General features: G+C 32.3%; 2 protein-coding genes and 1 long non-coding RNA gene across 4 annotated transcripts; 2 read left to right on the plus strand and 1 right to left on the minus strand.

The window, feature by feature from the left end:
* The first annotated feature begins 1706 nt into the window (after positions 1 to 1706).
* On the plus strand, positions 1707 to 17209 carry LOC148621665 (uncharacterized). 2 transcript variants are annotated; one of them, XR_015921220.1, is made up of 4 exons: positions 1707 to 1814; positions 8070 to 8205; positions 13262 to 13538; positions 15331 to 17209. It is a non-coding gene; the product is annotated as an uncharacterized LOC148621665 (long non-coding RNA). The 2 variants fall into 2 exon arrangements; XR_015921219.1 differs by having other exon boundaries at positions 13262 to 17175.
* LOC148621666 (cytosolic iron-sulfur assembly component 2A-like) lies at positions 2627 to 17384 on the minus strand. The gene is made up of 5 exons (XM_088576281.1): positions 17174 to 17384; positions 12047 to 12208; positions 10955 to 11004; positions 10034 to 10079; positions 2627 to 3845 (listed from the first exon to the last, which is right to left on the minus strand). The coding sequence occupies exons 1-5, from the start codon at positions 17382 to 17384 to the stop codon at positions 3748 to 3750; spliced, it is 567 nt and encodes a 188-aa protein (XP_088432407.1). The 3' UTR covers positions 2627 to 3747.
* Positions 17385 to 19398: 2014 nt separating this feature from the next.
* Positions 19399 to 21239, plus strand: LOC148621667 (uncharacterized). The gene is made up of 3 exons (XM_088576280.1): positions 19399 to 19507; positions 20064 to 20196; positions 20574 to 21239. The coding sequence occupies exons 1-3, from the start codon at positions 19504 to 19506 to the stop codon at positions 21217 to 21219; spliced, it is 783 nt and encodes a 260-aa protein (XP_088432406.1). The 5' UTR covers positions 19399 to 19503; the 3' UTR covers positions 21220 to 21239.
* Positions 21240 to 27413: the final 6174 nt, after the last annotated feature.

Consider the following 27413-nt stretch of genomic DNA (forward strand, 5'->3'; position numbering starts at 1 on the left):
CATTGACCCCATCTTGTCTTGCATCATATCAAACTAAACAATTATATGTGTAAACAAATTTGTGTATTGTATAAATAAATAAATAATTGTAAACAAAATTGTATAATAATAATCAAACTTATACAGGTACATGTACTTGTACAATTAATCCTGTTGAAACCAAACAAGGAGTATTGAAGACAACTGACTTAATAACTGTTACATGAGTGAAAACACCTGACTGAATCACTGTCCTATTACATGGGTAAAAAAAAACACCTGACTGAATCACTGTCTTACTACCTGGGTACAAAAAAAAGCCTGACTTAATCACTGTCCTGTTACATGGGTAAAAAACACCTGACTTAATCACTGTCTTACTACATGGGTAAAAACACCAGACTGAATCACTGTCCTATAACATGGGTATAAAAAAAACACCTGACTTAATGACTGTCCTACTACATGGTTAAAAAACACCTGACTGAATCACTGTCCTATTACATGGGTAAAAAAAAATCTGACTGAATCACTGTCTTACTACATGGGTGAAAAAAATACCTGATTGAATCACTGTCTTACTACCTGGGTACAAAAAACACCTGACTTAATCACTGTCCTATTACATGGGTAAAAAACACCTGACTTAATCACTGTCTTACTACATGGGTAAAAACACCAGACTGAATCACTGTCCTATTACATGGGAATAAAAACACCTCACTTAATGACTGTCCTATTACATGAGTGAAAAAACACATGACTTCATCACTGTCCTATTACATGAGTAAAAAAAACACCTAAACCTGTGTAAACCAACCATGATGACTACAAATACTGTGTAATATGTTGACCTTATTAAAAAAAGATTAACTATTGCAATTTAACAATTTTAATTTTACTGATATTCTGTGATTTCCATACTAACAGCAGTACATTTGTTTACTAACAAGATATGGTATCTAATGACAAAATTATTTGGTTTAAACAAGTATTTTTTTCACATTTGTAGGTTAACCAATGTATTGTACTTTTAGATGATACTAAAACCCATATCTTATTTATCTCAATTACATGTTTGAATTTTGTTTTTATCAAAGTTTTGTGACTTGAAACTTTCTTAATTGATGTTTTAATTTAATGTACTTCAAGACCACAACTGACATGAAAGTCTACAATAAAAAATTACGAGTTGAGACATCAAGTTCTATAAGAAGTTTATGTTTGTTTTGATCATGTTTGTTATATCATATGTGATAACTCTGATTATACAGTATATAACTTGTAAAACAAAATTTATATCATAGGAAATTCATATTTTCAGTTGTAAACTGTCAATGTGTTATATTTCTTTTTCAACTTTCTATTTTAGGAAATTCTAAGTTTCTTGGTGATTTTGTCTTCTCAAAAATTTGTAATTTTCTTTGATTTATATAAACTGTTATTTCTTGACATTAACTCTGAATTCAAGTTATTGAGCTTGTATTTTATTCCTCATTTTTGTCTTAACAGAAACTGAATTTGCAGGGTTTGAGAGGGTTTTGTTTTTACAATTATGGATGGCAAACTTTATTTTTATTTATCAATTCAAGTGAAAAATACTGTCAAACAAAAAAACAAATAAATTTGACTGGGAGGGGATGGGAATCTGTGCTATTTTTTTTTTTATTTTGGCCTAACATGTGATTTGCACTGGACTAATCATGTTCTGTTCTGTATAAAAGTCTGTTTATATCATAGTGTTTCAGAATTGTGTATCATATTGTGTTGGATTGTTGTTAACACTCATCAAGGAGCTCGATAAAGATATTAGTCTCCATCCTGAATATGTACATGTAAGTGAACTCTGGATTTCTAATGCATTGCTATTTCTCTATTGTGTTGTTGGTGATATTTTTTTATAATTCTTTTACTGTTTTACTCTGTATTTGTATTTAAAATAACAATAAAAATATTTTTATTCAGATTAAGATTTCTGTAATTGCATATGAATAAAACTGCAATGCAATAGCAACATAGCTTTCTAAACTTTCATTTTACTATTTCAGTATCAGTCATGTGGGATTTTTTTTACATCTGCTAGTTTCAATTTGTCTTTTATGAAATTTTTTATTTTTTCAACTTAGTTTCTACCTTCACTTGAAGTTACACAACCATACTATATGAATAACATAAACACATACATCTCTAATAAACCCTTCCAAAGCTAACAAAAATAATAACCAACCAAAATGAAATCATGAAGTTTGAATCATCAACTGTTGCAAGGACTGTTTTCTGATCTACTTAAATTACTATACATGTGATAATATGATAATATTATGGTCATTTAGGGCCCAGTTTCATAAAGAAAGTCAAATCGAGATTTTCCTCATATCCTTCCTCAACCTAAATTTTGACTAATCAAATCCCTTAAAATTGAAAATATTTGAGAAAAATCCCAATTTGAGATTTTTTTTTATGAAACCCAAGCCAGGACTATAAATTTTTTCTTCTAATTACATAGAACTGTACAGTACTTAGAATGTACATTCAATTTTGATAAAAGGCACATAGAACCATCAGTAACATTAGCTAATATCTACCTCACTATAATAAAGTATAATAACATGTAGACCTCACAAGATCAGAGAGAAAAAAATACATATTTAGCAGTGTTAGATACTGAATTTATTTCACAGAAACAAGTTGTCAGGGTGGTGACAAATTATCAAAGTTATCAAACAACAAATACATTATCACAGATGAATCAAATGGAATATCAATCACTACATAGCTAAAAATGTAGCTATAGAGACAAAAACATAGTATATTTACATGTATTTGTAACAAGACCAAGTATAAACCATATCCTCTGAAAATTTTATTTTTCATATTAAACAAGGATAACCAAATTTCAAAATTACAACAACAAAGATATATTTAAGGAATGACTGTTATATTTTTTTGGTCTATGAAGAAATAACCTCAATCATGTGGTGCACACTGAATAACCTGTGTAGCATGTTATTTGAAAGTGTGCACCACCGGTATTGAGGTTATTTCTTCATAGACCCAAAAAATATAACAGTCATTCCTTATAATTTAATTTTAGTACCAAAATTCAACAAGTAAATCATTAAAAACATTTTATGACATCACAGTCATTACAAAATTTGCTCTGTGAGTTGACAAATGATATTTTTGATCCAATCAGAAACTGTGTTACTTCTGAAATTAAATTATTTAAAAATATTATAAATTTTTAATAAATACATAAAAGTAATGGAGAAAAATCCCCCCCCAATAAATTACTAAAATAAAATAAAATTACATAATCATTAAAACAATTTTGAGCTACACTTTTTAACAGTTGAGCAACTATTTCAACAACTGATTACATGCCAATGAGGAAAAGCATATCTCCAAGAAAATAAGGTGGTACAGAAATTTCTGCTAACTTTGATATTTGTCCAATTCAAACAAGAAAAAAAATGCAATTTGAAAAAAAAGACGTACTACATGTTTTTTTTCATACATTGCGTTGCTTACAGCACTATTAAAGGTAACAAAAACATACTGCATAGAAATTCCTGCAAGGAATACCTTTCTCTAGGGTAGCTCAATGTGTTTATCATGAACGGTAATCATACCAGACATTTGTTCCCCTCTTTGCCACTTGATTAGAGGATTATAAATCTGATTGTAAATATCCTATACATTCAACATTTGGTACATGATGATGGATTTCCATTAAGTAATATGTTACATGATTAAATGTTCACATCATTATCCCTCATCTCGAATACATTTGTTTACTAACTCCTGCAAGTTTGGATTTTCCATTGCAGCAGCTATTCTCTCCTTGTCGTTAATTTGCTTGTTAACTGCAAATAAATAAAAAAAATTTAGAACAAGGTTTGTTTATAATGTCTGAAAACCAAGTTGAAAAACAGAAAAAATACCATGCAGGGGGTTATTTGCCAGTATATTATCTACACAAGGTTCCTCTCCAGATAAAGCACAAGATTTTTCTGACCAACATTGAGGTCCCCACTGAGCTTCTTCTGTGTGGTTGATAAGTCATTTGGTGTACCGGTACTAAAAATATTAGGAAGCAGGTAAGGTAAGGATGTCAGGTATTCAGAGGGTGGGAGAATAAGACCTCAATAGGTTGCTCTATATGGGAACTTTTCAACATGATTATCGGTAGTATTATAATGCAAGACTTATAACTGCAGATGCCTGACAGTGTTAATGACTTATATAAGATTTATCTTTATGAAAAAATCAGTCAAAACTATAGCCAGTTGCTAAATCAATCACTACCCCTCAAAAAACAATAAATATTTCATATTCAGACCTAGATCTAAAGATTTTGAAAAGGAGGATCCCGGAAAAAAGGGAAGTCCTAATATAGCAGTAATTGGTCAATTATGCCAAATAGTTTGCAAAATTTAAAAAAAATGAAATCCTCTGCTTCTGCTAATGATTTTATAAGAACATCGAAATCAACTAAGATCTGTCTAGGAAAGGGTGTTTTAAGACAAATTATAAATAAATTAAAAATAAATTGTATACAAAAAGGGATAAATGGTCTTAATTAATTTTTTTAGTCCTACAACAGCTTCTTGTTTCGTGGAACGTTTGCTCCATGAAAATATGTTAACTATGCTGAAGTGCAGAATTTGATTTGTCATTTTTTACTTTGAGTATTGAGAAGCAGCCACATTGGTATTTTACCCATATATCTGTTTTACTATCTACTATAATTCTCTGCAGTGTGGAGACAGGTGGCTTTATTCTATGTCATCAATTCTATCATATTTATTTCAAGCACAAGTTTTGTTTGTAAAATTATTTGATCAAAGGTTACCAGTAATTATTCCAAATATCTGAACTATTTTTCCAACTGTACAGACCATACATGTACAATACATGTAGTAGATATGATTACAACTATCTTACAAACTGACGTCAATCAAGGAAATTTATCAATGGGAATGTATGCAGACTGTAATACATCAAGGCCAATGATTTTTTTTTCAAATAATTATAAAAAAAAACTACAAGCACGTGTTTTGCTATAATGAGGCAGGTCCCGTTTGTTATACGGGATTTGTTTTCCAGGATCATGAACATAGTAATTAATGTACATGGAAAAGGTGCATGAAGAAAGTAAAATGAAAGCAATCTTACCCAAAACCCATTAGGACCATTTCTTATCAAATGCACATAAGGACCAAATTTTAACCAATACTTATTAGGACTAAATCTTATCCAATACTTTTTGGGACCAATCTTACCAAATACAAGTACTTTTTAGGACCAATCTTACCAAATACAAGTACCTACTAGGACTAAATCTAACCCAAACACATTAGGCCCAAAATTATTTTAAGACTGTTAAAATACACAGGTTGAAAATATCATAACAGATTTTTTTTTTACTTGGGAATCAATTTTTGTGATGTACTGAAATCTTAATTGTTTGTAGAACTTTTAGTAGAAACTTTTTTACAGAAAGTTTTATCTTTTTTCAAAATACCATATGTGGTTTGACCATACCATGAAAATAATGAACATTGGTGCTCTGCAAACCATAGTTTTTTCATAGTGACAGGATTCTTTAATATATGAAAACAGACAATTGTTATGAGTGAAAAATATTAGTAAATAGTTATGCTAACTTGTTCATGTTTGTTTAAGTAGTTTGTTTTCAATTTGTTTTAAACTTATCAATGACTACCATCTTTACTTTTGTTAAAGGTTAATAAAGAATCTTAAAATATTTGCAAACTACCTTGGTGCAATGTTGGTCAATTCAAAACATTTTAAAAATTTGACAATTATTCTGACAGTACATGTATGTTACATGACATAGATATAACAACTACTATCTTCCACATTGACGTCAGTCGAGAAAACTTATCGACAATATATGCATGCGATACAAAAACTATGTCATACTCCTATCAAAGTCCAATTTAACAGCAAAAGTGCAGGTAATATTTTACCTAAATTAGTTAACCAACAAAAGCAGTGGGCTACTATTGTCGTTGAGGTTATCAAGGGGATCCTGTGCAGGGATAGCTACTCAGAGCTCAGCATCAAATGTTTCAAGTTTGTAGAGCTCATTGCAGTAAAACATCCTGTACAGTTTCAAAACATGGATACTGTAGTGTCAAAGATGTAGTTTCACTGGTTAGAGGACACTTATAAAATGTTGAATAACTAGTGTTTTATCCTTTTTGCTGTTATTTATTTAGCAAATAAACTATGTTTAAACATAAGATGTTTAACATCAAAATTGGTCAATCTGAAGCAAAGATGGCCTCTGTCATCCATATGGTTTAATAAGTACATTGAAAAACAAAGAATTAATAGAATCCTTACATTAATTTTTCCTTTCATCGTTTTAATTTCTTTGACCAACCTTTTATAAAGATAAAAACCTAAAGTTGTTTCTCAAAGAGATTACACAGGCATTTTTGGAGGGGACACATTCTAATTCATTTACAAAAATCTTGAGTGGTGTGCCACAAATATGAATACACTACTAATTTGCAAGCAGAGGATGGGTCAAAACATCTAAAACATTCATTAAATTGCAAACATGAAGTTGCATACGTTGTAGTGTTATGCATACCCCCATTGCTTAAAACATATGCCCCATTTATACGAAGGCTCACACCAAAACTGAAACTAACCCATCCAATAGTAGCTGAGGTTTTAGTGATGAAAGTTTCTCTATCATTCCATGTAGTGAATATTGTAAAGCAACCAAAATTGCTTACAACATATGCCCCACCTATATAAGGCCATAAAACAAATTTGAAATTAATCCATCAATTAGGAGCCAAGATTTTTGGTGATGAAAATTTTCTCTATCATTCCATATATTGAAAAATGGCTAAGTCCCACAAAACAGGATGTTGATATCGGAGAGCAACAAAAATCATTTTAAACATATGCCCCATCTATATAAAGCTAAATGCGAAATTTGAATTTAATCCATCAATTGGGAGCCAAGATAGTTCTGACAAAAATTTGGATGAAAAGACGGAATGATAGATGGACAGACAGAAGTGTTTCCAATATACCACCCACTTAATGAGTAGGGGTATAATAAATCTGGTCAAAGGGTCACTTTTATTCCAAAACAAAATTTTTGTACATATCAATACATATGTGTTTGAATTTTTAAGATTTTTTTCAAGAATCTGTTGACTGATGCCTTCAAATATATACCGGTATTCAATTTTAGCCTTAATGGCCATTGTTCCTAATAAAATCAATCCTTGTTTTAATTACAACACATGTAAACTTGTGTTGGAAAGTTTATAAAAAGGGAAAATGAAAGTTGAAAATCAGTAGTCATATACCATACTAACTTGGGTATAAATTAATCCACCTAAGCATGTAAGTCTACCCCTTATTTCAGTACAAAAATTTCGAAATGGCACCTGTCAGATTGCTAACATTTTAACACATAACATAGTTTGTCACCTTCCCTGTAGTTCAAAATTAACTCCCAAAAATGACTCTTAGGCAAGCATTTATGACAAGTAGCTCTAATATGATGATTTTTAGGAAAGCTTTTTATGCGAGAACCTAGAAAATAGAAGGAAAGTTGTTCTTTTCATTACAATAATGTAACCCTCCAATGAAGCTAAAAAGATGGATGTTAAAATGCATTATTGATACAAAAATCTGACTGTCAAACTAAAACCGCATAGCTGCAAGCTTACATTTGATTTTCTGATCATTACAAAAGATTTCACATTTATGGGAGTTACACCAGTGTTATAAGGGAGATAACTCAAAATCATAGTTAACTGGTTGTTAGGATTGGTTTGTTGATTTCAACAAAAAGTATCAATTTTCTATAAAATGCATCATAAAAAGATGAAAAATAATGTTTTGATGTAAAGTGATATATTTACTGTTTTGCTCAAACTGGATCTGTCTCTTCAAAACAAGAAAATACCACATTATTTTGTAAACAAAAAGTTGCAAAATAAGATATAGTATCATATATAGATAAATCAACAGTGAGCTGTAGTTGATTAAATAATCAGTGAACAGATTTAGTCTAACCTTTATTGTAGAGTAACATCATGTCAACAGGATCTGCTCTTCACTGGAGCAGACAAAAATATACAGGTACATTAGAGAGGGCAAAAAAAAAGAGAATATCATGTAGAGAGGTGAAGGTCCCTAATGACAGGAAGTTTTACTGAAAAGGTATGTACAGACAAAACTTCAATCTACGAATAAATTATAAGTCAAGTTCCGTTCTACAAAAGTAAAAACAAATAAAAAAACACCATATGTTAAATGGAAGAAAAATGTTCCATTGTAAACAATATACCCGGTACTTCCAAAATTTTAGTCTTACTGGGACAGAATGTCAGCCATGACATATATGTAGATGATGCTATAAAACATATATGGATCCAAATCTTTCTGACGAAAGTGACATATTTCAGAAATTACACACGCAGTTAGAAACTAATTGTTACTACTGACGAAAGTGACATATTTCAGAAATTACACACGCAGTTAGAAACTAATTGTTACTACTGACGAAAGTGACATATTTCAGAAATTACACACGCAGTTAGAAACTAATTGTTACTACTGACGAAAGTGACATATTTCAGAAATTACACACGCAGTTATAAACTAATTGTTACTACTGACGAAAGTGACATATTTCAGAAATTACACACGCAGTTAGAAACTAATTGTTACTACTGACGAAAGTGACATATTTCAGAAATTACACACGCAGTTAGAAACTAATTGTTACTACTGACGAAAGTGACATATTTCAGAAATTACACACGCAGTTAGAAACTAATTGTTACTACTGACGAAAGTGACATATTTCAGAAATTACACACGCAGTTAGAAACTAATTGTTACTAGAAATTTCATCAAACTTTTAGTTTTTATTGTAAGTAGATGATATAAATAAATATCTGAATAATTGATTATGAATTTTCATCAGAATCTAATAAATCCAATAAAACAATGTTCCTTCTTTCACCCTGAAATACAATAACTCAAACAAAGAAACTGGTAGAGGGCATATTATGTACTTTAACATAGCATTTATCTTTGCCATCTTTTGAAGAAGCCAAAACAAAGAATGACAGAGAGTTTCTTCTATGGAGACAAACATTATACCAAAAATAAGTAAAATCACCTGTCAGAGATATTGTACTCCATGTGGATAAACAGACAGATAGTAGGGCATCAGTATACAATAATACATTAATCAAAAGATGACTTCAAAATATATATAATAATTAGTGTAAACCAAGGGCAATAACTCATAATTTTGTTTTTGATTTCCCCACTGTTTTTTTTTTCATTACATAACCATTTCTTCAACCCGATTTTTTTGCAGGTAAAGTAAGTTTCATATGAAGTCAAATAATTCTGACCACTTACTGGAAGCCTGGTTAAGGTACATTAAGGAAGTCAAGTCATACCATCTACAGGTTGAGCAACTAACATTATATTGTAAAGTTTACTTTGCAGGGAACAATGTTTAGTTTACAGAGTTACAATAAAGCAAATAAACTCGACACTTTTTAACAGATAAAAGTTGATAAGATAAACAAGTCTACAGTGTGTCGCCACAAACTCCCCTATGCACTGCAACTTTATCTACTTAATGCACATTCCATACTGTACAAGATCAGTTTCATTCATAAAATCATGAGATAATATGTATAAAGGTGCATGTAAGTACTTGAGAAGATAAATTCAAGGACATATCTACAAATATGGTATGTTACTTCTAAATCTTTTTTTTGTACTTTTATTATTTGACCACCTGAAACATGTTTGACAAATTTTATAATATTTTACTTACATAAGATGAATTCAGATTAACATCATACATTTTTGTAGAATCTGGATACTACAATGAATAAATCTAGGCTAAAATATCCAAGTTCAAGGTCACTTAATAAACTTTCACATCTAAACCTTCTACACTTGCATCAATGTGCCTAGCCAAAACCCATGTACTATTACCACACTTGTAAACAATACTTACTTTCATCAGCTGTTGAGTGAGTACCTTCTTTAATGTATATGTCAAGCTGTAAAAGAACAATTTTTGTCATTAATACAAAAAAAATATATTTATGGAAGACTTACAAACAACACTTGTTACAAAAGCTCCTGTATGTAAAGGGAAACAATAAGATTTTTTCATATTTGTAGATTTTTTAACATACATCTATGTTGTATCACTGAGTTTTATAAATAAATATTTGAGACCATCAATTCAAGATTTTTGTTATCATGAAATCAACAAATCTTCAATCTTCTAAATGCAAAGGAGCCTATCACAATATTTTTATATGCAGTAAATTATAAAGTTGCTTCATGTAAATTTATATAATCAGCAATGGATAATACATGTATTAACCTTTTGAAGCTGATGCTGCATACTAATATATAATGTACCAAATATGCACTGATTGATTTTCTGGATACTCAATCATACATATGAATATAGTCATCTCATAAGTACATTATAAAAAGTTTGCTTACATGATGACACAAATCATTTGAAACAAGAAATTATGCACATGTATTTATAAGTTATAACATTGTAAGCTAATCAGAATGACATCACAAAAAAAAATGTTTTCCAATACTTTATATACTTAAATAACTGTTAGGTTAACAGGTTAATTTTATTAGAAAATAGATGTCCAAATGATGACAAATTTACAATTTTGTAAATACTAATGTAATATTTTTTGCTATTTTCAAGTTGATTTAAAACATTTCCTTTTTTTAATGGAAAAAAAAAGGAATCATCTTAAACTACTACAGAAAGCCAACTTACCCATTGTACTTTTAAAAATAATCTTAACACTCAATGTTTAATTTTAACATACAATAGTAAGCAACAAGTATTCAAAAGAGCTTAGACAAAATAATAAACAGTTAAAACAAAACTTACTTTGTAATTTTCTGGTAAACAAGTTTCCAGTTTTCTCCTTATACACAAACCTAAAATATAAACATAATTACACAATTTGTAATTAAATAATAATTGACAAAGGGAAATAACTTTTTCAAGATTAAATGTCATGTGGATAATATGTATATGTTATCTTGTGTTTTCTGAATTCAGTAAATGTTGAGTACTTGTACTTGTAAGAATCAGGCAAAAAAAAAAAGGAAACCATGCATTTGTAAAACCTACTGATTTGGTGACATAGTTATACTTAAAAATAGCCACTATTTGATCTCTGTTGCACTGGATATCATATGTTCGGAAAATTTTCATTAACATGTTAAAAAATGAGGTTTTATATACAGAGTTCCCTACCATTTTTATTTGCAATGCATTTCAATGAAATGATAACTCAATTAACCAAAATGATATAGAAGATCTTATATTTATTTCTTGATTATGATGGTACATGTACAAATAGTCAAATTAAACTGTCTAACTTGTAGGTTATTTCATCCACCAGTGATTGAAATTAAGAGGAAATACTTGCCAATGCAAGTTGGAATTCAATTTTGCTAGTAGAAATTATTTCCACATGCTAAAATTTGCAAGTGGAATTCTATATGTCATATAGGTAGTCAAGAAATAACCCAAAAAACATTAAATTTAGCGAATGTAAATTTTCAGTACTTGCTAAATTTAGCTAGTGGAAAAAATTCTGAAATTCAATCCCTGGTCTTACAGAGACTTACATAAATGTAGTCTTTTGACACCTTAAAGTAAAAGTAACCCTGATTCTATCAAAGACTTCATGCATGTACCAAGACAGCTGGGTAAGTGCCTTCTGTTTGTCAGAAGATAAAATAAAGCTACTGAAAAAGGACAAAAATATGTACACTGACATGGTTATAAACACACATCAAAGGTTGACAAATTTGTGATGGGAGTGGTAAAAATTTTGAAGTGATGACATAATATAACATAACTCTGATTAAATGGTTGTCTATGAAAAACTTAACTTCAAAAAGTTTTTGAAGTTTGTTACAAATTTTAATGGGAATGGTCATAAAATGTAATGTACAAAATTATACCAACCTATGAGAGAGGCTAGTGAACAATGTGGTACTGTTGGCGTGAATTCCAATCTGATCCACAGCTCGTCAGACTGTCTGTACACAAACACATCCTCTTCTTTGACAACTTCTAACTCTTCTAATGTTTGAGGCTTCTCTGGGTCAATAATACCTCTGATCAGATCTAATGCATTAAAAAATGTTGAAACAATTAAAAAGTTCAATCTAATTTAGACCCATTAATTGTTTCCTTCAGTCAATGCGTGCGGTATCTAACAAAACTCCATAGATATAAAGCAACCGCAAATTCCCAACTGTTGACCCACAGTACAACCAAAATAGTACCATGATTTTTACAACACAAAGCCTTATGACAGAAACTTAAACTGCAATGGCAGAATTTTAGAGCTTTTAAAGTACATGTGTACCTTTATCTTAATCAGCTTACATGTATGTTGATTTTGAATGAAATCAGCTGATAGTACCTGAGATGGGGATCCTTTTTCTCTTACTAAGTAAAAAGCAGGGGTAGAAATAAGAAAATTTGTTAAGCTGGTAAGCTTTAGTCAAAACTGATGATCACATCACATGACCACTAAGTGGTAAATATATTTGACAGATTACATTGTCTCATTTGTCAATTTTTACACATACTAACTTCATGCAATAGATTAAAACATCAATTCATTACTTTTATTTTACATTTGTTTTATTTTCAACAAAATACAATATAAGAAAAACTTAAATCAAAGATAAATTTAATATGGTATTATAATGGATTCATTCCAACTGTAGTCTCAAATTTACATGAACCAATCATCTGTCATTTTATACAACAAAACTGAGATCAGACTGATCATAGGTCATCGGTTATCAGCTGTCTACATTTGTATTCAGTCAGTAGTCATTGATCCGTCAAATAGTAGTGTGGATTGGTTCAGGTACTGTACAAAGTCTTCCATTTTATAGGACTACTTGTCTTCTCTCTATTAAAATGGTTATAATAATACATCATTCATGTGCATTATGAATTTGTATGGACAGAATGATAACCAACAAACTCAAAGCAACCATTCTATAACTACAGGTCCATTGGATATGTTATACTTACATGTACATGTACATTATAAAGACACCCTTATAAACCAGTTTAGGATATAAACTCTATATTGATTGATTGATTCATTCATTCATTCACTGATTCATTCATTGATTATGGTTTAATGTTCTATTGCAGATATTTCATGAATTTCAGGACAATAATCTTTGACCAATTGAAAAGACCATGCATGGTACTAGTCTGACAGTCACCATCACATGCTGATTATGATCTTAATTTTATTACATATACATGTACAGACAAACATAATTCTAACAACGAGCTAATCTGTCATCACTAGATCACCTGCCACCTGCCGGCTGAAGAAGCAGCAACTAGTTTCAAATAGTCCATGGGCTGGGAGGGTCTACCGTGCATCCCCCCAATTTCATGGACTTTATGGTTTTTTTTTCAGGTACTTTTATACCTCCCATTACAGAATTAATTTTCAGTATGTGGCTATATTTGTACCCCACAGGGTCAAAAAAAGGCAAGATTTTCACAACTCAATTGTTCAAGAGTCTAAGTCTTCCTGGGACGACATGTGTGAAGGGACTAAACACATATATATTTCATCATGTAGCCAAATGTCTAAGCTTTACAAATATACCAAGAAAGCTGCAGTAACACTTAGTGTTTGGAAGTAAAATGAAAAAAATGTACCCCTCTACCACCAACAAATCATTATTGACATATTTTTAAATGTCAAACCCGTAGAGTATTTATACTTCAGTAAAGAATGACTTATTTGGTATTTTCTGTTTAGTACAGTCACAATAAATACTTTTGGGGTTTTTGATGAATTGTGGCATTTTTTGTAGTCAGAATTTATCTGCAAAAAGTCGCATGAATTCAAATCTACACGTTATAGCTCTTTTAAAACATCTCAAATTTTGTATTATTTGATAGTTAATTTACTTTTCTACATGAATAAAGCACGAAAAAACAATTTTGCAAGAAAGAATTTTCAAAAAATGTAAAAAATATTACCGTTACCCCTTGAAAACTGGTCTGAGTGAAATATTCTCATTCACAGATACTGACACTGTAAAACTCATATTATAGGCATTCATAATTAAGATAATAAAGTGCCCAACATATCTGATCAATTTAAGAGCTTTGATTTTCTTTTTGGGGCAATAATTACTATAAAATTGTAAAAAGGGGAATTTTCAGAGTTTTCATGAGAAAAAAAAAATACCTCAACATGAACCAAAATGTTAATTTTTAGCTCATAAGCGGTGTACAATAGACATGTTGGGTACTATTGTTTAAATTATCGATATATTATATCATACAAATTGCATGCAAGTATTTTTCAGTTTCAATGTGCCAATGAGTTTTCATAGAAAAGGGAATTTTGGGAATTTCATATTTTCTTCATTTTTACCAGTAATTGACAATTTTTTTCAATAGCCATACTTCAAACGAGCGTTTTTATGTTCAAATTCAATTATACAGAGTAATAGCTTTCTAATAAGCCAAAGTAATATTTGAACTTTTCCAAGTCCAGTTATGTGAAAAATTGCCACCCCTATCCATGAAAAAAAAATACCCCAACATGAACCCTAATGTTAAATTTTAGCATAGCATACATGTACATGATGTAAAAAAGACATATTGGTTACTAATGTTTTAATTATTGATGTACACAACATATCTGCTAATTACAGGTGTATATTGTTCAGTTTCAAGGTGACAGTAATGAGTTTTTCATAAAAAAAAAAAAAAAAGGGAATTACGAATTTCATATTTTCTTCAATTTCATATGTAATGTGTGATTTTTTTCAATTTTTCTTGAAAATCTTGCTAAATATCATAATTTGCGATAGCACTCACATGCATCCGCGATCAATACCATTTTGAATGGAAAAGAGTGAAACGTGAAATGGAAAGGAGTAAAAATAACCATGAAATTGATAGTTAATCAAACAGCATGCAAGGAAAATTTCGCATCTTCCATTTTATTTATAGGAATCCGTGTAATATTTATGCACTATTTACTGACTTGTTTCTTCGGACTGCTGATCACGTGGTGAAAAATTGTTACAGTCACTGGCCATTTCATGCATATGAATATTTCATGTGACCTTAAAAGAAAAGTTTCTGAAGCTGAAGGGGACGCCAAACAGGAAATAGTTTGATTAAATAAGGTGGGTCACTGCACGAAAGCACTCCCTAATGTAGACACAATTCTTTCATTACAGATACTATTTGTGAACAAGTTTTGATTATCTTGAAGGAAAGAATGGATATTTCTTCCTGTATCTGTGGCCCCCACTAGTACCCTCGCGTCATCCTGCCATCTTAGATTTCTCCAGTTGAGCATCATGACAAATCTAAATACATTCTTTAAATTGCCTGACAATTTTTAGATGTAGACTTAAAATAGCTGAAAATAGTATTTGAGAGACAAGGTTTTATATATTTTAATGTTGAAGGGAAAATGAATCCTTTTTTTCTCCCTGTCAACCCGTTAGTACAGTACTTTCGCGTCACCCTGCATGCATCTCAACAGACGAGCATCATGTCAAATCTTCTGTATTAATCCTGTTTAATTTTTTTTTATTATTGATGTACAATATTTGTAAAATGTTCTTTGTACTCTGTTAGTTTATGATAAGTAGGTATGAATCTATCATAAGCTCATAGTCCTGATAATTTACCCTTTCTTGCTGTGTAATGTATGATTATATTCATGTTACAAACTTTAGAAGGTTTGAACTTTTTGAATCAGTTTATAATTATGCAACAACAGCGAAAGTATAGGTATTGCATACTATACATACATTGTATGTACCAACAAATACTTGTAACATGTATTCTTTTTCCAACGCAGTCATTTCCAAAATGAAATGTAGAAAATTATAAGTAAAAAGAACAAATTTTACAGTGTTAGCTATCTTTTTTTGAAAAATAAGACTTGTTTACAATGTGTTACTTGTAAACAGTACAAAAACCTAGTTTCAATTGATGTATTCATTTCATTGTTTGTCATCTTAATACATATACACAAATTTACAATTAACAACACATGTTGAAAACTGTGCAACATACTTGTTTTTGTCTAAGTTAAGAATAGATAGTAAAAATGTTATTTACCAAAAGTTTTCAGTTTCTGTTTATTTAGAATATTTTGACAGCATTGCATTTAATAGGGATGGGACTTGCTAGTTATCTGATTTAGCCATTAAACAAATATATGGGGTCCATTAGTACTGAAAGATACAAGTTGTTTGAATGACATGAAAAAAAAACAGATTGTTTCTATCACAGTCTTGAATACCCTTTTTGCGTCTCTCAGGACTGCTCCATTTTATGACTCTAGTTTAAAATATTACAATCCATTTTTATGATTAGAAATGTGATTGTGCAGTAAGAAACAGAGCAAACTACGAAGGCTTCATTGACTCAGTACTTCAGTACTTTGATTTGTTTATGTTCTTTGTAGTGTATTTCTGTTTTCCATGTCTGGTTTTGTCCCTGGATTACATACTTTTGATTACTGCTATAATTTTGGTTCCCTTGATTACTCTTTCATTTTACTTCCAACTTTTTTTACGAACAGATTTACCATTGTAAAGCAGAGACGTTGGGCTTTATGTTGATATCTATATATGTCAGATAACTTTGTTTTGTAGAAAAGAATGAGTTCAAAGAATAACAAAACCTAAAAAATGGATTTTTGCTTTACCAAGGTATAAAATGTAGCCAATAAATACAAAAATGTTTCAGTATTTTTTTTTGCAACAAAAAAATTCATGAATCAATGGAAGGGGTATAGGTAGCTGAAAATCATATTTTGCCATTTTTGGTTGATGACTGGGGTGCACAGGGGTTATCTTAGCTGCAAAACGTAGCTCTAAATATTTTTTTGTATTTTCTTAACGTCTAGATCATAAAACAAAAGAAGATCAAGGGCTACGATTTCGCAGCTAGGGTTATCTCAGCCCATGTACATTTTGTATTAAATGTGACTGGCAGCTGACTCAGTCAAGGCGAGCATGCTACCATGAGACCACCAAGGTGGTTTATAAACAAAATACATACCAAAAACCATCTCCTGTAAATCTTTACACCCCTCGTCATTATTTGAACATAATTTGTGAGGTTGCGTTATGGACTTTGATTCATGGTCATGCTTTTCAATATTCGGAGTGCCATTTGAAACCTCTGTTGAAGAGGTTTTGCTTTGGATTAGCTCGGATTTATTTGGATTCACTCGCACGACATTGCTGAGTAACGATTTGAAGGCATTCATCAGTAATCCATTCAGATGTATTCTGAAAAAAAAAAACAAATAATATTGTTTGTTTACAGAACGGAAGTACTATCTTCTTTTCGGAGAACAACGAGAGAGTAACGCTAAGTACCAAACGTTTGTTTACAAAGCAGAGAGTAATAACGTACACCAATTGCACTATCGACCAATAAAAATCCCTAAAAAAAACACAAACAAACAAACAAACAAACAAAACAAAACAAAAAAGCAAACAAAAACAAAAACAAACAAAAAAAAAAACAAACTAACAAAATTTATTGAGTCGAAATTGAACAAAACAAAACAAAAATAAAGCATAAAAAAGTTTATAAAACACTAGCAAAAGGCCCGTTTCGTCAGGCATTTTGTTGCAATAAAAGTAGCAATGACTGAATAGAACAATTATTGAGTAGATATATTTTTAATTAGATTGGAATTTGTTCATTATTAAATCGTTGTTTTTTTATGATATGAATCACGGATTGCGGACTAATTGACATTAATTAGTACCAGGTTATACAAAATGACCTGGTCTACTCAGAAATCCTGCCACAAATCAAATTGAATATTATGTATAACCGTTGTTCAGACCACAGTCACGTACATTTTTGAATAGGTGGCCAGTTTGTGTATCGAGATAGGTCGTAGGCGCGGATTCATAGGGGAAGGATCTGTTGTACGCCCATCTAATATTGGAAAAAAATATGATTTTTAGCATGAAATCGAGATTTTTGCCAAATGTATCCTATTTTTTCCAACGTTCTTTCTAACCAAAAATCCAGGATCGGCCACACGGGCGCATGACATTTGGGCCGATTTTAGTAAATTTAGTATTTTTCATTAGCACCGATTTACATGTAAAACAGGTAATATATTACATGTAAATATATAATTGACCGCCGCTGTACGCAAGCCAGAGAAAGTAAAAATGGACTTCGTTGTTGATCGGTGCACCAAGTATAGGAAACAGACAAGGTTAGAGTACAATAGGCGTGCAGTGTAAACATATTCAGCGATAACATATTTCTAACATGCAGCGGCAGATCCAGAGGGGGTGAAGGGGCTTGGCACCCACTTTTTTATTGTAAATTCGTCATTTTCATGTGACAGAATTGGCAAATAATGTCCAAGCACCCCATTTTTCTGATGAACCCCGGCTGGCACCCATCCTTTTCAAAGTGTATGGATCCGCCCCTATTATGTATTTCGTAGTAATACAGGGGTTTTAGTGCTGTGCTTTTAAGGGAATTTAGGTGTTCTTTGATATTTTGATGCTTTAATACTAGTAAAGAGTTGTTCAGGGATTTTGTAGATGTAATTAGAGTGTTTCTAATTGTTGACATTGACGTACCTTGTTCGAAACCCTTCTTCCACCTGCCCATGGTGAGCAGGGGTATTGAGTTGTACACATGGTTTAATTTTTTTAAATGATAAGATAATCATAACTGCCAAACGGACGAATAAACCCAAACTGACCGACTGGTCTAGGGTGCCTTTGTACAGGCGGTGTTGCCATAGATGTCAAAGTGGTACGAGTTCGTGTACCGCGGAGGGAACGATAAAAAAATTTGCTGCATCAATTTGATCCTATAGATCAGTATATATTGATATTGATGAATAAAATAAGGAAATGAAATACCTTGAAATTTATGGTTATTTACCTGTGATTTGCCTGTAATGAAAAAAAATAATAATCAGCGCAAGTGAAAGAAAAATTCGGCGCAAAAGCGAATGCAAATGGGGGCAAATGCAAAATGCCAATTGCGAACATTTCACATTAATTTTCAAAAAGAAAAATATAAATCTAACTACATGTAAACTTGCTACAAGTCTCTCTGTAATATATATACTGAGTACTGAGACTGCAGATGGATAGTGAACGAATATTTGATAGTAATGATATTTAATCAGTGAACATATATATTTCAGAGAACCTTGTAGTAAGTCGAAACTTCATACTGAAGCGTATAAAAAGATCAAAAATACAGAAAATAAACATATGGCAACCAAGTGTTCCTTATAATTGACACTAGATATCGTAGTGGAGAGATAAAGCACTTTATAAAAGGCCAAAGGTACCAAGATCTTTTACTGGCGCTTGCTGGACTAACAAGAAAACATGGGTAAGTCAGCTTAACTGGAATGCTATATTACATCATTGGATCAAATCATAACGTTTTTCACTATTTAAAGCAACATTGTTAGCTTTTAGTTCTGTTTACGTCTCCGAACTCACGAACTTAATATTAGCGATTCCATAAAATTAACTTAACAACATATACCGAAGGTTTAAACAGTCTTTAATATCTGTAAAATTATCAGCACCTTAAACTATGTTGCTCTCGGTGATTATGCTGTTTTCTTTGCCTAAGTTTATACCCAGGACAGCTCACCATCATAGGATGGGCAAGGGTGGATTAAAAACCCTGAATGGGCAGGATAGAACAACTTAGTTATGTTTCTATCGGAAATGCCTGCCTGTACAAGACAGGAACATTGCAGTTGTTTTCTACTTTTCGGGTTTCGCCTTGATATTGTCATTTGTTATATAGACCATCAATTTTCTGACTATTGCCTAGAGTTTGCCTATCAGTTCGGTTTTTTTATCCTTTATTTCAAACAAATCACCCTTTTCTGAAAAATTAAAATCAAACCTTTATATCATTTCGCTATTTGTAGGGAATTTGCTTGGTCTCTTCCTGTTACTTCTGTTAGATCAGAGCAACGCCTCGTCAAAGAAAGGAGTGGCTATTAATGGCGGGAATAGTTACCACTGTGGAGATGAGAATGCTCTGAATAATGTCCACTGGTGGTAAGATAATTGTAATATGCCCTCTGCCAACACATCTGCGGACAGACTGGGTGGATTAGCAAGACATTTACACGTGGCATTTTTCATATAAGACACGTCTGGTTTTCTATGCCCGATGGTTTTATACAAGGACCAACATTGAAAATGTCATAACTACCAACAGAAAAAAAACTACAAAATCAATGTTCCTTTTCGACATGGAACGGAGCTTAGCGTAAGTGAAACACCAAAGAGGAAAATCTACGCACTCTGACACAGTTTTGAATAACAGCTTAGAAATTTAGTATATGAAAGTAGAAGTACCGAATTTTAAAGTTGTCAAGTAAAAGCCTTACTATTGCATACAAATACCAGGATATTACTGTATACAATTGCAGGTACGACTGGCACGAATCACCATGGCAACATCATACTAAGCATTGTTCAACTAGTGTTAGGTCAGGATATGTTCCTATGGTTTGGGCATGGCGCCACAACATTGATGAACCAGTCCATCTTCAACATGGGACACACTATGTACTTGGTTTCAACGAACCTAATTTCCGCCAACAAGCAAACATGTCGCCTCAAGTGGCAGCACAGCACTGGCGCTCACTGGAAGCAGTTGCTCATGGCAGAACCATGGTTAGTCCTGCCGTTGCCCCCGGTGGATATATGGACCCTGTGGTGTGGTTAGAGCAATTCTTCCAAGCCTGCCAAGGTTGTAAGGTTGATCATATAGCAACACACGCCTATTGGTGCAACCCCGACATTACGATGAACTACTTGAAGAAACTGTGGGACCGATTCCACAAGCCAATTTGGCTTACCGAATTCGCGTGCCCACAGAAGAACAGTGTGAATGATCAATTAAACTACATGAAAGCAATCTTGCCAAGACTAGAAGCTGCCCATTACATATATAGATATGCATGGTTTGTCAGTAGAACTCATGGAGATGGTTGGATTTACCCAGCTGCAAATCTGCTCGACCTGAACGGTCCTCATTTAACTTCACTCGGACATTATTACAACAATTTTTAAATAAAAGTTTTTTTTCTGTAGAGGCAATTTATTTTTTATTTCGCATGATGAACTTCTACACAGTAAAAAGTGAAGGATACTACGATATGTTGTACATGCTATTGTGTGTTACATGCTGAATATTACATTCCAAAATCAGTATCACATGCCGTACCAACACGAGACTCCTATATCATCTAAGGGCCACAAGTCCGTGGGTGATATAGGTCGAGCGGTTGATACCGCATATAATACAGATTTTGGCATGTCATGTTCGCTGTATCATATTTTTTTTTAACTTCCCCTTCAGTGTGTTCTGTGTAGAGTGTGATATAGGGTATGGGATATAGGATTAGTGGTGTGATATGAGATATGTGATGTTCAGTATAAAAGATATAGAACGTAAACGATCTCTTATAAAGTATAGACAAAAAGTATATTTTAATATAACCAACTCTTTTCTGGTACTTATTTTACTAGCTTTATCGTAAATTTCATTTTTACCGTTGATAGATAATTTCTATGTTTTTGAAGACGATCCTTGTTAAGTTTGCCAGGACATTTTTCATTTTTTTCAAACTTAAATCTGTTAAACTGTATCGTCTTCGAGAAGAAAAATGAACTGAAATAATCAACCGTAGAACTGAATGAAGTTCACCCTTTTTCATCAAAAATCACGGTTCTTCCACAGTTGCTACAGGAACAAATGTAGCCTTCTAATCACATCTTTGGTACCAAATAATCTACAATATGTCATTTGTCAAAAATATACGTACATGAAAGAAACTACCTAACTAAAGGCAATCTTCCTTCAAAACAAGCCAGGCGAATGACAATAGGAGAAAGCCATCAAACTTGGACTTTAAGGAGGAATAATTAAAACTCTGCGATACATTGGTGCGCTTTAGCCTTGAACAAAATTATTACAATATTGTCCAAGAGTTGAATTTAAAAAGGCTGTCTAGACTGCAAAGAGCTGTTTGTAGTGTTTACAATAATGTTTTTTTATGTTTTGTGTTAAATAGTATGATAAACTGTATCCACAAAAACTTGGGACACGAATGGTCCAGACCAGCCCCCCCCCCCTTTTCCTCGAATTTCATCATACAGTTTCTGTCGGATTATTGCTTAATCTCATCAAGAATCATATTTTGCCTGTTCCTTGGTACAAATACTCCACAAAGGATATGTTTCATACCAATATCTAAAAAACATCCACACAGACACTCGTGATATTCAGAGACAAACTGACTTCTTGGTTTCCATTACTCAGTTTTCCTAGTCTTAGTGAAATTCATGTTGCAGAAGTTACCAGGCTTTATTGGATTTAAGGCAAGACAAAACTATAATAAAACATATTGCTAAAATATTGGAATACAATAACCATAACGTTAAAAATATTTAAATCTGAGAATATTCTTAACTTTCATGGTACCTCCAAAGCAGACCTTTGAAATTATCAAAGTTGTAGACTTTAGTAACTTTTCAATGTTTGTGGCGCTGGGTCTGTGTTTTCAATATGTCTGGTTTTTGCTTGGATTAATTAATTTTCATCAGAATTTTAATTGAGACCCGACTTAACCAGACATGACACCTTGATAACTTTCATTTTTAATGTAAGCTAAACCAATACCAAAACAAAAAGTATGATTCAGGATAGGATAAACAGGTTCAATTTAAGAGTTCACCAATCATCGACCCAGTAATGTAAAATAGACTGTCATTCCAAAGTAATGAACTGGTTCGATTGATGATATCCAGGGGCGAATCCAGATATTTTGAAAAAAGGAGGGTTATAGCTCAATTTTTGCGAGAGTTTTGCACAAAATCAACACAATTTTCCAACAAAAAGGGGGCAGCCCTGGAAGCGCCCCCTTCCCCCGTACACCAATCACGGTTCGTCACATATCTATTCGAGAATCACTTAATTCAGCATCTACTGAAGCCAGTTGTCTTTTTGAGGTTACAGAAGTTTTTACCCTACAAAAAAGTTATATCTAGGCAAATCATATCTGTTTTCGAATGTCGTGGAAGGAAGGCAGTAGCTAGTTCTCCACTGGAAAATTTGTCAGTATTAAGAGCAGTAAATGAACATCATTTCCGATAGACGGAGAAAGATCGTTTCCCGACTATACAAAATGCGCTATTCTGTTTAACCTTTAGAGAAGATGTGGTTTGCAAATATAGAACTTTTTTCTTGAAACACTTGCTTTTTTCAAAATGCAGCATCCACTATATGTAACAATGAACAACTGTCGATAGTATAATGAGATTTACGATATTACAATTTGGTGTCAGTAACTTGCATGCCACGTCTTTCCCCATGATTTGAGCAGGGTTTCTTTTCTTTTCAAGAACTTTTTTTTTTCAGAAAAAAAAAACAGTGGAGGACTTAATTAAGACCACCATTTCCATAGAAAATTCCAGTATCCCCAGGTACGGGGTGCCGAATGGGACTTGATCTTTTTGTAATCAAAATAAATTTTGTGCCACAAAATTCAATTTCGTGTCTCAAAATTAAATTTGGTGAGGCAAAATTCAATTTTGTGTTACAAAAGTCAATTCTGTGTCACAAAATTGACTTTTGTGACACAAAGTAGACTTTTGTCTCACAAAATTGATTTTTGTGTCACAAAATTTAATTTTGTCTCACAAAAGTCAATTTTGTGACCCAGAATTGACTTTCGTGACACAATATTGAATTTTGCCTCACAAAATTGAATTTTGTGACACAGGATTGACTTTTGTGACACAAAATTGAAAAATTGTAGTATGTTATAAATTTTGTTAATCTGAATTCATTTTTGTTGAACAAAATTAACTTTTGTCTGTACAAAATTAAATTTTAAGTACAAAACCACAAGAGTCCCATTCGGCGCCCCGTAAACACCGTCCGTACGAGACCTAAAAACTTTACCAAGTTTCGCTGTTAAGTGATTTGATCATTTCTAGATATAACTATGTCGTCTGTTTTTATACGACCACAAAGAAGTGAAAGGTCGTATATTTGTATGTCGCTGTCGTCGTCAGTGTCGTCATCGGTCGTATACATTTTGATTTGGTGTCATTTGTCAGTTGATTTTCATAAAATTTCATAACAAGGTTTCAAACCACAAAAGGAAGTTTGGAATTGTTTTTGAGGGATATTGCCCGAACAGTTTTTGAATCAGGGAGCAAAAAGGGGCCTGAAAGAGGCATTTTATTGAATTCAACTTTATAACGCCAGGAAAAGCTTAGGAATGTCTATGACATTGTTCCAAAATATTCAATTGCCACAATGGTCAGACTGGGTAGATCATTGAGGTAGAGATGAACTTTAGAAATGAGGGGCCAAAAAGGTGGACCAAAACATGCACTTTCCAGACTTCCAGACAATAACTTTCTTATTATTTATTTGTTTTCCTATTTCGAAAGTGTTTTTATTGGATACCTAGTGCAAATCTGCCTGCGTGTTTCAATCAGATTCCAGATACCTCTTATCAAAAGGGGTCAAGGGGGCCACGTCCACAATAAAAACTTCTTTTAAAAGTTTTGATCCGAATTTCAATGATATTTTGATGTCTTTAAGGTTTTCAAGTTATAAGGGGTCTAAGGCGCCAACGTGACCCCAAAAATAGACATTATTTTTTTGGTCTTAGTTTGAAAAGTTTAAATTGAATTTCAAGTTTTGTGCTATATTGTGTCCAACCCACTTGTTGTGTCCTTAATGAATTGTACGTACCTTTGTTTAAATGTGTCAAAAACCAATATTGTGTCCACATTAGGGTTCGAACACTGTGATCGTATCATGCGGAGCTTTTAATTGTTTGATATAGGGTATACCAGAAACATAGTACCAAATATTTGATATATCAAATAAAATTCCATATAGTTACCTGTTAAAGAGAGAGAGAAACGAGGTTTTCGTTTCACAGTGGAATCCGAGTTGCTCATTTACTTTTGATACTTTGTATGTATTATTTTAGTTGCTTTATGTTCTTTGTTGTGTATGTCTGTTTTCCATGTCTGATCTTTGTCCCCGAGTTACATTCTTATGATTTCCGCTAGAATCTTGGTTCACTTGATTACTTTTTCATATAAATATTTGATAGATTGTATGCAAAAAAGGATGTTTAAAAGAAAGAAATAATTTCTTGATAATACAATTGAAGAGTACCGATTAGCAGCGAGAAGATTAAAAACAGAGAAATGATTACAAATATGTTATATAAAAAATTTAGTTCATTCATTTTGTAACTACTATATGAACTATTACATACCAAATACAAGAGGCGTAGAAATCCGGTAAATAAGATGACGTTGAAATCATATTGGTACCAGATTTTCGTTTCTCTCTTTAACAGGTAATATTTTCTAAGTTATAATTGTCATAACGATTTTTTTAGTTGTAAGTAATAAAAATCATTTATTGTACACCACATTGTTTAAAATTGTGATAAATCAAATCAAATATATTCTTGTATCGTCTTTGTTATTTATATTTCACACCTGAGCTAAATAAATTTTGGCTCCCGATATTAATTATATACCGGATTTTATAGAGCTTGTTCCAACCCAAGGCCTGTCGTTTGTGTAGCCTACACCAAGCCCCAAAACAGCGTCTGACGTTCGAAATTTACTCTAGACGCTGCAGCCAGCCTTCTCAGAAATTCCAAGAATCTTGAAGAATGATTTTACGCGACGTTATCCGATTGTCAGACGATGCTTGGTTTGAATAATGTCCGAGAATTTTGAAAGGCCTGTCTGCAGCGGTAAGTCAATCGGTACATCCTCGGCCAATCCCGGCTATGCTCGGAATCAACTATCCCGATATTGGCCGAGAAGTTGCGATTGAGCGGTTAGTAAAAGAGGAAACGAACGACTACTACTGTCTGGAGCTTGATTCTACACATTAAACGCATAACAATGTTTTTTTTTGTTTTTTTTTTATAACAACGACGACAACCCTTTCTGATTACCGATTGTTTATAAGAAAGAAATCGTGGTTCAAACTAGAGTAACTGATATGTCTTGTTTTGAATGTGAATTGTTGATATCCAGAATGTATTGAGACAATTCACATGATTGAAACAAATAAGAATATATATAAAATGGTTATAGATATGAAAACTATACAATGTGCGGTGGTGACTGATTTGGAATATTGAAGTATTTATGTTAAATCAGTAAGGGCTAGACACTGATTTATATAATCAATACTAGCATTTTGGAACTAACAAATATTAATGCCATGCTATTTTCTGCAATTGAATTTCAGATTTTATATGCGATTTTAATTTTACTAATAATATATATGTATATAAATGTCACTAATGATTGAAGCATACCAAATTAAAAAATATACAGAAAAGAAACGTATACGTACTCTAGATATTACTGTAGAAACAAATAAAGCAGTTTATAAAAGGCCAAAGGTACCAAGATCTTTTATGGGTATCAGCTGGATAAGCAAGAAAACATGGGTATGTAAGCTTAACCAAAATGCTTTATCATGCTTTATCATATCACTAAATCAAATCAACAGTTACACATTTCAAGGCACCGATACAAATAAAAAAAAATTCCATTTCAGGTCTAGTTATGGGTTTTTAAACGACGCGGCTTTAAGTGTTTCGAACTAACGGAATCCACATTGGCAATCCCATAAAATAATTTTTTGGAGTGCCTTGAATGACGCGTGTATAAAGAGGAATCACATCATGAACTTAAGTGAGTGAAAAAAAAAAAAAAGGACCAAGTTTTTGAAGATTTGTCAAAATAATCAGCACATTAAACTATGATACTTTTGAAGAGGTAGGCTGTGCTCAGACAGCAAATCAGACCTATTCTTTGCTCGTTTAAATTCTGGATAGCCGACTTCATACAAATCTACCACATTCTATATGATAGAAATTTTAATTACTAGTATTTAATACCACAATTTGTAGGTACATTACTTTGCCTGTTCGTGTTGCTTTCTGATTGGGTCAAAGCAACGCCTCAACAAAGAAGTGGCTATTAATGGAGGGAGGAGAAGCTCTAACTAGAGTCAGTTGGTGGTAAGATATGTGTACCCTGTCCTTTGCCAATGTATCTACGCTAGTCTACCTTAGTTATCGCGTACTTCATTTTGCCCTAGTTCCATATCCTACAGACAGCCCGGTGTCCGCCCATTATTCCAAAAGCTCAATAATCCGAAGATCCAGACGTTCTTTATTTGAAGTGTGTAAGAAATC

The sequence above is a fragment of the Perna viridis genome, chromosome 3 (assembly GCF_037379345.1).
Source record: "Perna viridis isolate PV_CMFRI_1.1 ecotype Kerala chromosome 3, ASM3737934v1, whole genome shotgun sequence".
Taxonomy (NCBI): domain Eukaryota; kingdom Metazoa; phylum Mollusca; class Bivalvia; order Mytilida; family Mytilidae; genus Perna; species Perna viridis.